This window comes from Physella acuta, unplaced genomic scaffold (assembly GCF_028476545.2).
Source record: "Physella acuta isolate Inbredline_101_S28 unplaced genomic scaffold, ASM2847654v3 ptg001460l, whole genome shotgun sequence".
NCBI classification, from domain to species: domain Eukaryota; kingdom Metazoa; phylum Mollusca; class Gastropoda; family Physidae; genus Physella; species Physella acuta.
The window spans coordinates 42,915-55,571 of record NW_026732975.1 but is presented as its reverse complement, the minus strand read 5'-3'; the positions used below and the strand labels follow the sequence as shown (position 1 = coordinate 55,571).

The 12,657-nt window shown below is 35.7% G+C and overlaps 1 protein-coding gene across 1 annotated transcript; it reads left to right on the top strand.

Annotated features, from left to right (window-relative positions):
- Positions 1-445: 445 nt before the first annotated feature.
- LOC131928078 (protein cereblon) lies at positions 446-5,783 on the top strand. The gene is made up of 6 exons (XM_059283989.1): positions 446-608; positions 1,727-1,873; positions 2,414-2,469; positions 3,088-3,167; positions 4,296-4,390; positions 5,122-5,783. The coding sequence occupies exons 1-6, from the start codon at positions 485-487 to the stop codon at positions 5,163-5,165; spliced, it is 546 nt and encodes a 181-aa protein (XP_059139972.1). The 5' UTR covers positions 446-484; the 3' UTR covers positions 5,166-5,783.
- Positions 5,784-12,657: the final 6,874 nt, after the last annotated feature.

Genomic DNA, 12,657 nt, shown 5'->3' with positions numbered 1-12,657 from the left:
TTATTGTCGGGGCTGACATCATTTTAAATCCCTCCGATGGTTCGACAACACAAAGAAGTGAATGAAATATTTTATTGAAATAGACAAAAGTAATAACATTTTCTCTATCGGCATAGCACACTTAACATATTCAACTCTAATTATATAATGTTGCAGCTGAAGTTTAACCACTATTCGCCAATATTATCTAACATTTTGTAGGGAGGATGTAAGAATGTTAGAATAGCAATATTATAATGAGGTTGACATTCCGTTACGTTTGCATTATTTTCGATCGAGATGCAATAAAAAAAAACTTTCATTACTGAAATAAAGTTGGGAATAAATAAATATGCTACATTTTGCAATAAGTTAGGCTTAAAAACGGTCAAATACAAAAGTGAGATCGAAAAATTGCAATATAAGAAAGGACCATAATCTTTTGGATGTTATTCCGTAAAAAAGATGTAAACAAAAATAATCGTACTCAAGCATTGCAGTCAAAATGGCGTCTTCCTGGAAAGTGAAGTTTGTCCCTTTCGCAGCTAGCGCTCTTGAACTTCTTTGGACTATTTGCCTAGTACAAATTTTAGTTGGGGTAGCATGCAGCCAGTATGATGAATTTGAAGGTGCATATATAGAAAAGATAGATGCACAATTATTTAAACAATATTGAAATTTATTGAGTCTATCCCAAATTCCCAATCCTACCCTGCCTACTCGTACTCCTCCACTCCAGTGACCACTGAGTGAGCAACTGAACTGATGATTTGGGTACTCACTTTTACTTTGAGTACTTTGACTTGTCTTTCAGTGCAGCCTACCTACAGATAGACTAGTCTAGACCCACTTTAACCCACTTCTAATGCAGCTATTTCCAAATATATTCATATTCGAAAATAACATGATTGTGAATAATTTCAATAATACTAATAGGATTAATTAGCCTAATAATAGTATTTAAGCCCTAATAGGAATAGGCAAGTAAAACTCCATTTTAGCGTATTTTATTCGCTGCTTCACATTCACCTCCAGTTGAGCGCATTTTTTATAAACACAACCAAAACACACAAAACAGTTGTGTTTATAACAAATACGCTCAACTGGAGGTGTAGGCATAAGTGTAACGGGGAATAAATTACACTAAAATGGAGTTTTATCAGATAGGCCTAATTAATAGCTACACTAATAGGCCTTTTTAATTATATCCAGTTTATTCTTATATTTTTAATCTAATTAGTAATTAGGTTACTATTAGTCCAGATATTAAGTTAGTTAGGCCTATTAAGATTTAATTATAAGTTTACTAAATTCAATCACAAAAAGGGAAACATCAAGCTAAAGCACTAGAAATGGCTCGATAAGCAAGCTGTTGGTTTTGCGCCCATTCTGACTGCTAAGACTAAGAGTGGTCAGATAATTAACTTATTAAGATTTCAAGTTATTGATTGGGTTTTAAAGCAAATATTTTGAGTTGTATGTATTATTGTCTTCATTAATAGCAAGTGGAATGCAAAATCTTAAAATAGGCATAGTAATTGTTAAAAACTTAAATAGAAACTTACTATTTTAATTTTTGAAATACATAATAACGAATGAAAAGTAGAGAATAAAATCAATCTAAAAAACTGGTATAATAATAAGCTTTTCAATGCACTGAAAATAAACAAAGTAGTCTGTCCAAATTGTAACAAAAAATTTTCTGACAACATTTTATTTCTAAGAGAAATGTACATTTTATTTGCAGGATACTTATTGTGCAGGAAATGCGGCTATGAAATAGCTAAAGCACAACACCTTTTCTCTATGCCCAGTAGCTTGGCACTAAGACAAAGAAATGATACTATTGCAAACAGTGACAAAGTGCTCATTCAGCTTTTTAAGAATCCTCAAGGTAGGTCATAGCATTTCCAAATGGATTTTATTGTTGCTCTGTTTAAGTGTTATTAAATGTTATTTCAATACATAGACAAAGGCACAGAAAAAAATCGTTGTAAGTACAGAACAATATAGCCAATATATAAACCACCATTCTAACCAGCACCACATTAGCTTGCTTTCCTGTATTGGGTTTTTTCTAAACATAGCAATGGACTATAGTTGTGCAGAATAAATCACACACTTATTTCTAATACTGCTATTTCAGTTTACAATGCCTTGGTCCCCTTTTAAACTGTGTCAACTACATAAACAACTACACAAATACAGGGTACTCTCCCAAACAAGTTTTTACACCTAATGAAAAAGAATTGTCTTTGTTCATTTAGAGCTCTACCCATGAGTCTAATGCTGCATGTTGTTTACCACTGATCAAGGATGATCTGAGTTTTTTTTTTTAAATTTCTCAAAAGATTTATCTCTGGTAATCTTAAAAAATAGTTTCAGTTATCAATTTAATACAATTCACCTGTTGTTTACTTTGTTCTCATTACAGGTATATATTTTGAGCTAATTACAAGCTTAGAATCTGAGCTGGAGACTGAACCTCAGGTAAAATGGATAAATTGTATGTCACAGTCATTAACCTGCTAGTTTAGCATTTTATCTGTTTATATGTGTGCGGTCAGTGTCAGATTTAAACACATGGGATTAAATTGTTATTAAAAAGTATTAGTATAAAAAATGTAAATGAAAAAGTTTTAATGCTATCTACTTTCTTACTAAAAAATACTATTTTGTATTGATAGGAGTCTCGTTAACAGTAGATTAAGTCACAGAAAGTACTGAAGCAAAACAAATTCAAAGATTATGAATTTAAGATTTTAATGTGACTGCCTGTTTCATAAACACACACCTTCCTCACCATACAAATTGAGCTCTTTGATAAACTGATTATATTTTATTCACTAAGTGGCTTTATTGTTACATTTATTTATTATTACTTATAGCATGTGAATGTGTTAAGTAGGATAAGATAAGCCCGAAAGTAAAAGAAGCTTAGTAAAACAGTCTATTATGGTCAGTGTAATTTGTTTTAAGGTATTAGAAAGTTAAAATATTTAGGTAAATTAAAAGAATTTAACATAGTTAAAGTTAGCTTAATGTTTGTTTACTGAAGGATCTACTATCATTATATGACAATGTAATAAAGGATTCTGAAATTTTCAGAGGTATGCTTCAGACAGCTGGTTTCCTGGCTATGCATGGAGCATCGCCAAGTGTCCAAAATGTGGTTCACACTTAGGATGGTAGGTCACCTAAATAGTTGTACTTATAGCAATGGCATTTAATGGTAGATCTAGATAGTTTAATATTAAAACTGTCTTAGTGAACTTTGTTAGTAGAAAACTGTTGCATTTGTTCTTTCTCTTTTTATATTTATTCCACCAATATGTAATGATGATTCTTCATATATGTAAAAACACTAATGTTCTTCAACAAATACAGACTGTATATGACAAGGCTGAGATCAGACTTATTTCTATGCTTCTACTTAATGATGAATTGAAGACAAGGCTTTATTACACAAGACATTTACTAATGAGATACTTTATGAATAGTTATGAATTATTATTATAAAATTGAAGATTAACAATACTTCTTAGTTAAACAGCAGAAATCAGCATTCACTACACTAAGGTCTCTCACAGTTTAATGTACTCTTCAACTATCATCACTTGTCTTAACTAATGCCTTCTATCTCTACACTGCTCACCTGTCCAGCCTCGACTCACTTGCTAGTTTACCCACCAACCCAACCCAATTACAAGAGATGCCTTCATTCTAAGCAATCTAATTTCTTGTCGGACCCAATTATAGATTTGTCCTCATCATTCACCATTCCATTCCCTATACCCCAGGTCAAATACCAGGCATAGCGACTACAGCTAACTCATTCATATTGTCTTCCTGATTATCATCTAATTCTAAACGTTTTGAGTCCATTGTCTCCATCTTTATCTCTGTTTAGTCTGGTCATGTTTATTGTTAACCCTAAATCTACTTTCTACACCATTACAGTAAGCTAGTCACTTAATCAGAGATGGCATATAATTTCAGATCAATGGTTTGATATTAAAAATATCTTTATGATCTGTTTTATTAGCAAAGTGCCTTAAACAGAGATGGCATATAATTTTAGATCAATGGTTTAACATTGAAACTATCTTTATGAGCTGTGTGTCAGTTTAATAGTTATACACTGAAGAGATTGCATATAGTTTTAGATTAATCAATATTGAATTTATCTTTATTAGCTGTATTATTAGAATAGTCTCTTAAACTGGGATACATTGAAGATATGGCATATAATTTTATTTTATTAACTTTGTAGTTTTCTCAACGTTTACAAAACACAATTTTCTTTCTTCTTCCAGGTCGTTTACTGTTTTGACTGATGTTTTAAATTCAGCAGAAAGTCAGCTTTCATCTTTTTTTGGTCTGATACTTGACAAAATTATGCATGAAAATGGTAATATTTTTCTGCTATAGATGTTAATCTTAGCAAACATTCACACAGTAGCATAATCTTATTGTTGGTTGTCATGGTCTGCCATTAAGATGCACTATTAATCTGTAACTTTCAAGTTTGGATCCTGAAAGACATATCTGAGTCCAACCAGCTATAATGGGTACCTGTTAAAAAAAAAGTAATGGAAGCTGGGTATGGAACATACCCTCTTATACTTTCTTACACAGAGGTCACATATAGACAGACAGGCCCAAAAGAGTAACTTTAGTTTTATTTTAATCTTAGGAACAGTGGTATGCACTCTTAAGTAACTAAAATAATAAATCCTATGTGAAAGATGTGCAGAGAGTTATTTCCCTTATAACTATATGGTGTGGTAAAGAAGTATTGTGCATAAAAACAACAGTAACGATAGGGTTTATAACCTGGTGTTTAAGTATTTATCATGAGTGTGAAATATTTTTAAACTCCCTTCAGCTGAGACAGTACAGAATGTAGGTCTGTAGAGCAAGCTCAAGTCTTTGCAGTGCCTTGCATTGTGCAGACAACAAAACTTAACAAATTGGCCCTAATCAGTGAATAGCTCATTCTTAACTAATTACATTTTTTAGAATTTGAATTGTTCATAAGAGATACAATTTTTCTCAGTTCGGATGTTGATAGCGTGACGCACATTTTTTATTAACCCTGATGAAAATAACTTGATACAGTGTTTTTTTTTTAACTTTCAGATGTTAATAACTTGATTGCGCTGCCTAAAACTTATGCCAGCTAATGCCAATTGTTCGTGTGATGCAAGATGTTTGTGGTTACTGCTTATCAAATCAGCTGTTGACAAGATGTTTGTGGTTACTGCTTATCAAATCAACTGTTGACAAGATGTTTGTGGTTACTGCTTATCAAATCAGCTGTTGACAAGATGTTTGTGGTTACTGCTTATCAAATCAACTGTTGACAAGATGTTTGTGGTTACTGCTTATCAAATCAGCTGTTGACAAGATGTTTGTGGTTACTGCTTATCAAATCAACTGTTGACAAGATGTTTGTGGTTACTGCTTATCAAATCAACTGTTGACAAGATGTTTGTGGTTACTGCTTATCAAATCAGCTGTTGACAAGATGTTTGTGGTTACTGCTTATCAAATCAGCTGTTGACAAGATGTTTGTGGTTACTGCTTATCAAATCAGCTGTTGACAAGATGTTTGTGGTTACTGCTTATCAAATCAACTGTTGACAAGATATTTGTGGTTACTGCTTATCAAATCAGCTGTTGACAAGATGTTTGTGGTTACTGCTTATCAAATCAGCTGTTGACAAGATGTTTGTGGTTACTGCTTATCAAATCAACTGTTGACAAGATGTTTGTGGTTACTGCTTATCAAATCAACTGTTGACAAGATGTTTGTGTTTACTGCTTATCAAATCAACTGTTGACAAGATGTTTGTGGTTACTGCTTATCAAATCAACTGTTGACAAGATGTTTGTGGTTACTGCTTATCAAATCAACTGTTGACAAGATGTTTGTGGTTACTGCTTATCAAATCAACTGTTGACAAGATGTTTGTGGTTACTGCTTATCAAATCAACTGTTGACAAGATGTTTGTGTTTACTGCTTATCAAATCAGCTGTTGAAAAGATGTTTGTGGTTACTGCTTATCAAATCAACTGTTGACCCTTTTTACAGTTCTTTCACACAGAGAAAATCAAATTGTGATACTCACTATGATTTTGCTCTTTATCCTGTGTTTTGTTGAGACATTGTGTATCTAACTGAAATATTGCTATGTTCACGTAGCTAGCTGAAACATTGCTAGGTTTACATAGCTAACTGAAACATTGCTAGGTTTACGTAGCTAACTGAAACATTGCTAGGTTTACGTAGCTAGCTGAAACATTGCTATGTTTACGTAGCTAACTGAAATATTGCTATGTTTACGTAGCTAACTGAAACATTGCTAGGTTTACGTAGCTAACTGAAACATTGCTAGGTTTACGTAGCTAGCTGAAACATTGCTAGGTTTACGTAGCTAACTGAAACATTGCTAGGTTTACGTAGCTAACTGAAACATTGCTAGGTTTACGTAGCTAACTGAAACATTGCTAGGTTTACTGCAACAAAAGATATTTCAACGGTCAAAATTTTTTCTGGACAGTTTCCTTCTTTATTTAGAGTAATAATATCTTTTTCTTAGATTACCTGTGTCTCTTAGATTATATGTGATGGTAAGCAATACATAAGCTTTGCTTTGCTTTCCTATTCAGTGGTAACACGTTAAATGTGGCCTCAAGAAGTTGTTTATAAAATCAACTGCTCTATGTTATCAGTCATAATTTTACTTGTGATGGGCAGAGGTTGTGGTTAAGCTTTGGTATAACAAGTTTTACGCACATTTTTTTCAATGTTGTATTAAGTGGTGTTGACTATATTACTATGAGGTGTTCAATGAGGGGGTATGATTTTCTCAATGGGGTGTACACTGTTTTGTTTACACTAAAGTGCTAAAATTTTAAAATAGCTTGTACTATCAATAACTATATTTACATTTTTTTTTTTATAATGAACAAGTTTTGAAATTAATTTGAAATAATCAAAATTTATTGAATTTAAAATGTGTATTAGTGTATTTTTCTTTATTTAAAAAAGGAAAAAAGTACATTGCTGATTATAGAAAAAAACAGGCTATTATTGTAAAGTTTCAGCATGATTTTGACTGTCCAGGCATCACTGTTAATGTGTAATTTTGATCTGCTTATCAAAATGTTCATTTTTTTTAAAGTGAAAGGGGATATAATAATGACAAACCTGCTGCTACTATTAGAATTTTTTATACAAATGTCAAATCCATATTTTAAAATACTTTATGTCAACATAACAAGTGCAAACAAATAGTAGTTTCAATATTTAGCGTAATTCCTGTTTGTCAGTGCAATAATATTATAACATGGGAGGTAGCCCAGTATTAAGAGAAATCCATGTTGGTGCTATTTATAATACTAGGTTATATGTTTTATGTTTGCTTCACCATTTTTGTTAGCAAATAAATATTTTTATGGACACATTTTACATGTGGAAAATTGGTTTTTAAATTATGAAAAGCAATTAATTAAAGTACAGTTATTTCTGTTAAAATTTATTTTTTATCTTTTAGAAATGTTTGATTTATACACTGTAAATAATAAAAAGTCTTTGGTGTCTCCATCTTTGTTTAGCAAACTGTTCAGCTGACAATGTCAGTGTCATTTTATCTAACCTGTCATGTCATAGGTCTCAAACTAGGAAGTGACTTTAAGTCATGCCATCTAAACATGCTGTGACTTAAGTCATGCAGTCTTAACTTGCTTTTACATCTAACCCTGATCTCATCTGTTTTGCCATCTCATCTGACACTTGCATTAGTCATGTCACCAAAGCCTGTCATGTCAAATATTATGTACACCAAGGCTTGGAACACAACACTTGAATACTTTCCTTGACAAATTATAACAACACTTATTTGTTGTATAATGGGACGGAGTGGTCTAGCGGTAGAGAGCTGGACTGCTAACCTGTAAGTCTCGAGTTCAAATCCGGGTTCAAGTCAGTAGACCGTCCCTGAGTCCACCCAACTCTGATGGGTACCGTACTCACGTTAGGAAGAGTAAAGGCGGCTGGGCATAGTGCTGACCACACTATCTCTTCATATGCCGAGGTCACAGAAACAAGTGAACTCTACTTCACTTGCCCCATAGACCGCCATGCTTGAAAGGGAAACTTTACTTTTTTACTTTTTTATTTGTTGTTTGGATACTTGTCTGTCTAAACATTTATCCCAATGCACAGCTACAGTGAAACAGTACTAGTAAAAATAGAAAACTAAGAAGTAGAAGAAGATGAAAATCTCATTTCCCTGTATTTAACTGGATCCGTTGTTTATTGTCTCTAAGAAACAATTGGTTACAGAAGATGTATGCTGAACATAATATAATAAGACAAATGCTAGCAGCGATTTAACGGTGTGTGGGATTGAAACCAAGTATAGAAACATCGCTAGGAAATATTCAGAAAATATCACAGATAAGGGAAACAACCATCCGGTGTTTCCTAATATAACTTAGTGATTATCTTTCTTGGCTTTTTCAATTTCGTATTGTTCTAATAATTCTAATAAATAAACGGCTTCTTTGTTGTTTGTGGTTAAAGCCAGAAGCGTAGCGAGGGGGGTACATGTGTCCCCGGGCGCCGACCTTAGGGGGCGCCAAAATGGGATGTAAAAACAAATTAAAATCTCATTTTAGCTGCAGTTTTGCATTATAAATATAAAAAAAATATATGGGAGGGGGGGGGGGGGTCCAAATTGAAAGGTTGTTCCCGAGGGTGGCGCCAAATTAAAAGTTGGGCGCCGGGAAGGGTCGCTACGCATCTGGTTAAAGCACATGCTTCGAGTTTGTTTATAGACTTAGTTGGGAGGTTACGAAGTAGTATAAGTTTTATTAAGGGTACTAGAATATTTTGTCTTGGGGGTTGTCCATAAATGACGTAACACTCGTAGGGGGAGGGGGTTCCGTAATTTTGTGACGGTGTGTGATGAGGGGGAGTAGGGTTCAAATGGTGTAACATCACACTTTTGCATTATAAAAAAGCAATGTTAGAATTATAGCCGTTATTTCGCGTTTTAGAAAACTGTTTTAATAAAGTGTAATAGGAATTGATTAAAATACTCTTTGTTAACAGAGTTCAGACAAGATCTTGGAAAAATTCATCTGTAATTTTGAGGGTGGGGGGTGGGGTTATAGGCTGAGGTGTGACGTCATTTTAGGGGGGTTCTGGCTTCTTTTACCTCCCCTCCCCTCCGTCACACATCGTCACAAAAAATTGTGACGTCATTTATGGATGAACCCATTCATTGAACTGACAAAAAACATTTATTCTATATATCTTGCAATCTTTGTGTCACAGCCCTAAATGTTGTCACCCGTTGCGGTCCGCGCCCCGCCTCGCGACGCCTCTGCTTACAATTACACCCAGTGTAATGTAATATTTTAGAATTGATGATACAGAATTTTTGGGTTTGTCAGTAGCTTCCCCTTAAAAACTGTAATATAAATATGGGGAACAACCTAAAACTGCTTTTCAAATTCTGTAAAAATACACAAAAGTTAAGTAGTTAAGTGATAAAATAAACATTATTTAGTTTGAGATAAACACGAATATTAAAACACTCATGAGACAATTTTTTAAATCTTGCATTTTATATTTTTTAAACATATTTCACCCTAGTTTAAATTAAAAAAAAAACTATTAGCCGTAGACCTATTACTTTTGAATTTATAAAGACGTAATTTCTTATCAGTCATGTAACTGTAAGCAACGATTTCTTTCTGACACATTTAATTATTGTTACTAGACAAAAAAATAAGGTTACTCAAGAGTAAAGGATGACGGTCTTGCTGTTTATTAAAAGCAACCAAAGACTAATTCATCCACTCTGCATAGGGCATAGGCTCATTTCTTTGTGAGCTGTTTAAGTGTTTAAGAAGCATTCTTAAATTTAAAGTATGGGGGAAAATCCACCTTCGGTTTAAAACAATTCAAAGAAAATAATGCAAATTGAAACGTGTTGGATTTGTGTGATGTAGTATTACATTTTTAAAACAAGTTACGAGAAAGAATTCCGAATTATACCCTAAGTACTTCACAATGTTGATAGATACTTTAGTTATACAAAACAGTTTTAAAAAGATCTAAGCTAGGTTAACAAATATATAGATACTGATATATGTATATGTTGTATGGTGACTACAGTTGGGTAGGTTGTGTGATGACGGAGTTTTGTGTGTACGTGAAAGTTCTACCTGTAAACAATGTGTAGTGAGATGGTGTAAAATTCGTGTATGTTCGATGGGTGTAGGACAGTGTCTAGTACAAGGTTAACGTGTGCTGGTGTGCTTTGACATGTGGGTAGCTGAGCTAGTGTTCACGCGACGACCAATGGGAGATGGTCAAAGGGAAACTACTGGTGGCACGGACAACCGAGAGGGGAGGGGAGATAAATGAAACAACACGCATGTCAAAACCCATGGCATGGTGTGTTCAGCAAATATTTCCCTTTCTTGTGAAAACAGGCCGGTTGTGTTAATTATTGATGTAGGAATTTTTTTGCAGTGTGTTGGCTATTGTAAAGACCTCACAAGATAAACTAGCTCAACTGTATAACATAACTATCTTTGGTACACACATTTAAATGGGCAAAGTTGTGTGGATTCTGTGCGTGGATTATGATTTGTTCGTGGAATAAGCAAGGACTGTTTATTTTTGAACATCGTCACTACGTAGTCAATAGAACCCATCAACAAGAAAATCAAACACGAGGAAACATCAACAAGAGGCTTCATCAACTAAAGGACCGTTTTAACTTGAGAACCCATTAAATACTGGACCCATCAGCTAGAGGATCCGTCAGCTAGAGGACCCATCAGCTAGAGGACCCATCAGCTAGAGGACCCATCAGCTAGAGGATCCATCAGCTAGAGGACCCATCAGCTAGAGGACCCATCAGCTAGAGGACCCATCAGCTAGAGGACCCATCAGCTAGAGGACCCATCAGCTAGAGGACCCATCAGCTAGAGGACCCATCAGCTAGAGGACCCATCAGCTACAGGACCCATCAGCTAGAGGACCCATCAGCTAGAGGACCCATCAGCTAGAGGACCCATCAGCTAGAGGACCCATCAGCTAGAGGACCCATCAGCTAGAGGACCCGTCAAATAGAGGACATCGGTTAGAGGACCCATCAGCTAGATGACCAGAAATGGTGAAAATCAGATAAGTGTGTAGCATAAGTGTATATGTACACAGTAAACAAAAACATATCACAAACAAAATAACACAAACCAACGAACATAAGCTACCACCATTAACCGACAACAGACCACGATAGACCACAAAACTACAAACCACAACTAACACCACTAACCGACAACCGACCAACCAACGACAACTAATCCACTTATCGACGACCAACCAACCAACGACCACAAAACTACGAACCACAACTAACACCACTAACCGACAACCGACCAACCAACGACAATTAATCCACTAATCGACGACCAACCAACCAACGACCACAAAACTACGAACCACAACTAACACCACTAACCGACAACCGACCAACCAACGACAACTAATCCACTAATCGACGACCAACCAACCAACGACCACAAAACTACGAACCACAACTAACACCACTAACCGACAACCGACCAACCAACGACAACTAATCCACTAATCGACGACCAACCAACCAACCAACCAACTAACGACCACAAAACTACGAACCACAACTAACACCACTAACCGACAACCGACCAACTAACGACAACTAATCCACTAATCGACGACCAACCAACCAACGACCACAAAACTACGAAGCACAACTAACACCACTAACCGACAACCGACCAACCAACGACAACTAATCCACTAATCGACGACCAACCAACCAACCAACGACCACAAAACTACGAAGCACAACTAACACCACTAACCGACAACCGACCAACCAACGACAACTAATCCACTAATCGACGACCAACCAACCAACCAACGACCACAAAACTACGAAGCACAACTAACACCACTAACCGACAACCGACCAACCAACGACAACTAATCCACTAATCGACGACCAACCAACCAACGACCACAAAAATACGAAGCACAACTAACACCACTAACCGACAACCGACCAACCGACCAACCAACGACAACTAATCCACTAATCGACGACCAACCAACCAACCAACCAACGATCACAAAACTACGAACCACAACTAACACAACTAACCGACAACCGACCAACCAACGACAACTAATCCACTAATCGACGACCAACCAACCAACGACCACAAAAATACGAACCACAACTAACACCACTAACCGACAACCGACCAACCAACGACAACTAATCCACTAATCGACGACCAACCAACCAACCAACGACCACAAAACTACGAAGCACAACTAACACCACTAACCGACAACCGACCAACCAACGACAACTAATCCACTAATCGACGACCAACCAACCAACCAACGACCACAAAACTACGAAGCACAACTAACACCACTAACCGACAACCGACCAACCAACGACAACTAATCCACTAATCGACGACCGACCAACCAACCAACGACCACAAAACTACGAAGCACAACTAACACCACTAACCGACAACCGACCAACCGACCAACCAACGACAACTAATCCACTAATCGACGACCA

Bases quoted from the DNA above. Each gene is read 5' to 3' on its own strand.
- LOC131928078 (XM_059283989.1), top strand. From the start codon at position 485: ATGGCGTCTTCCTGGAAAGTGAAGTTTGTCCCTTTCGCAGCTAGCGCT. The intron at 2,470-3,087 runs GTAAAATGGATA...TGAAATTTTCAG, and splicing joins AGCTGGAGACTGAACCTCAG to AGGTATGCTTCAGACAGCTG. The intron at 4,391-5,121 runs GTAATATTTTTC...TTTAACTTTCAG, and splicing joins CAAAATTATGCATGAAAATG to ATGTTAATAACTTGATTGCG.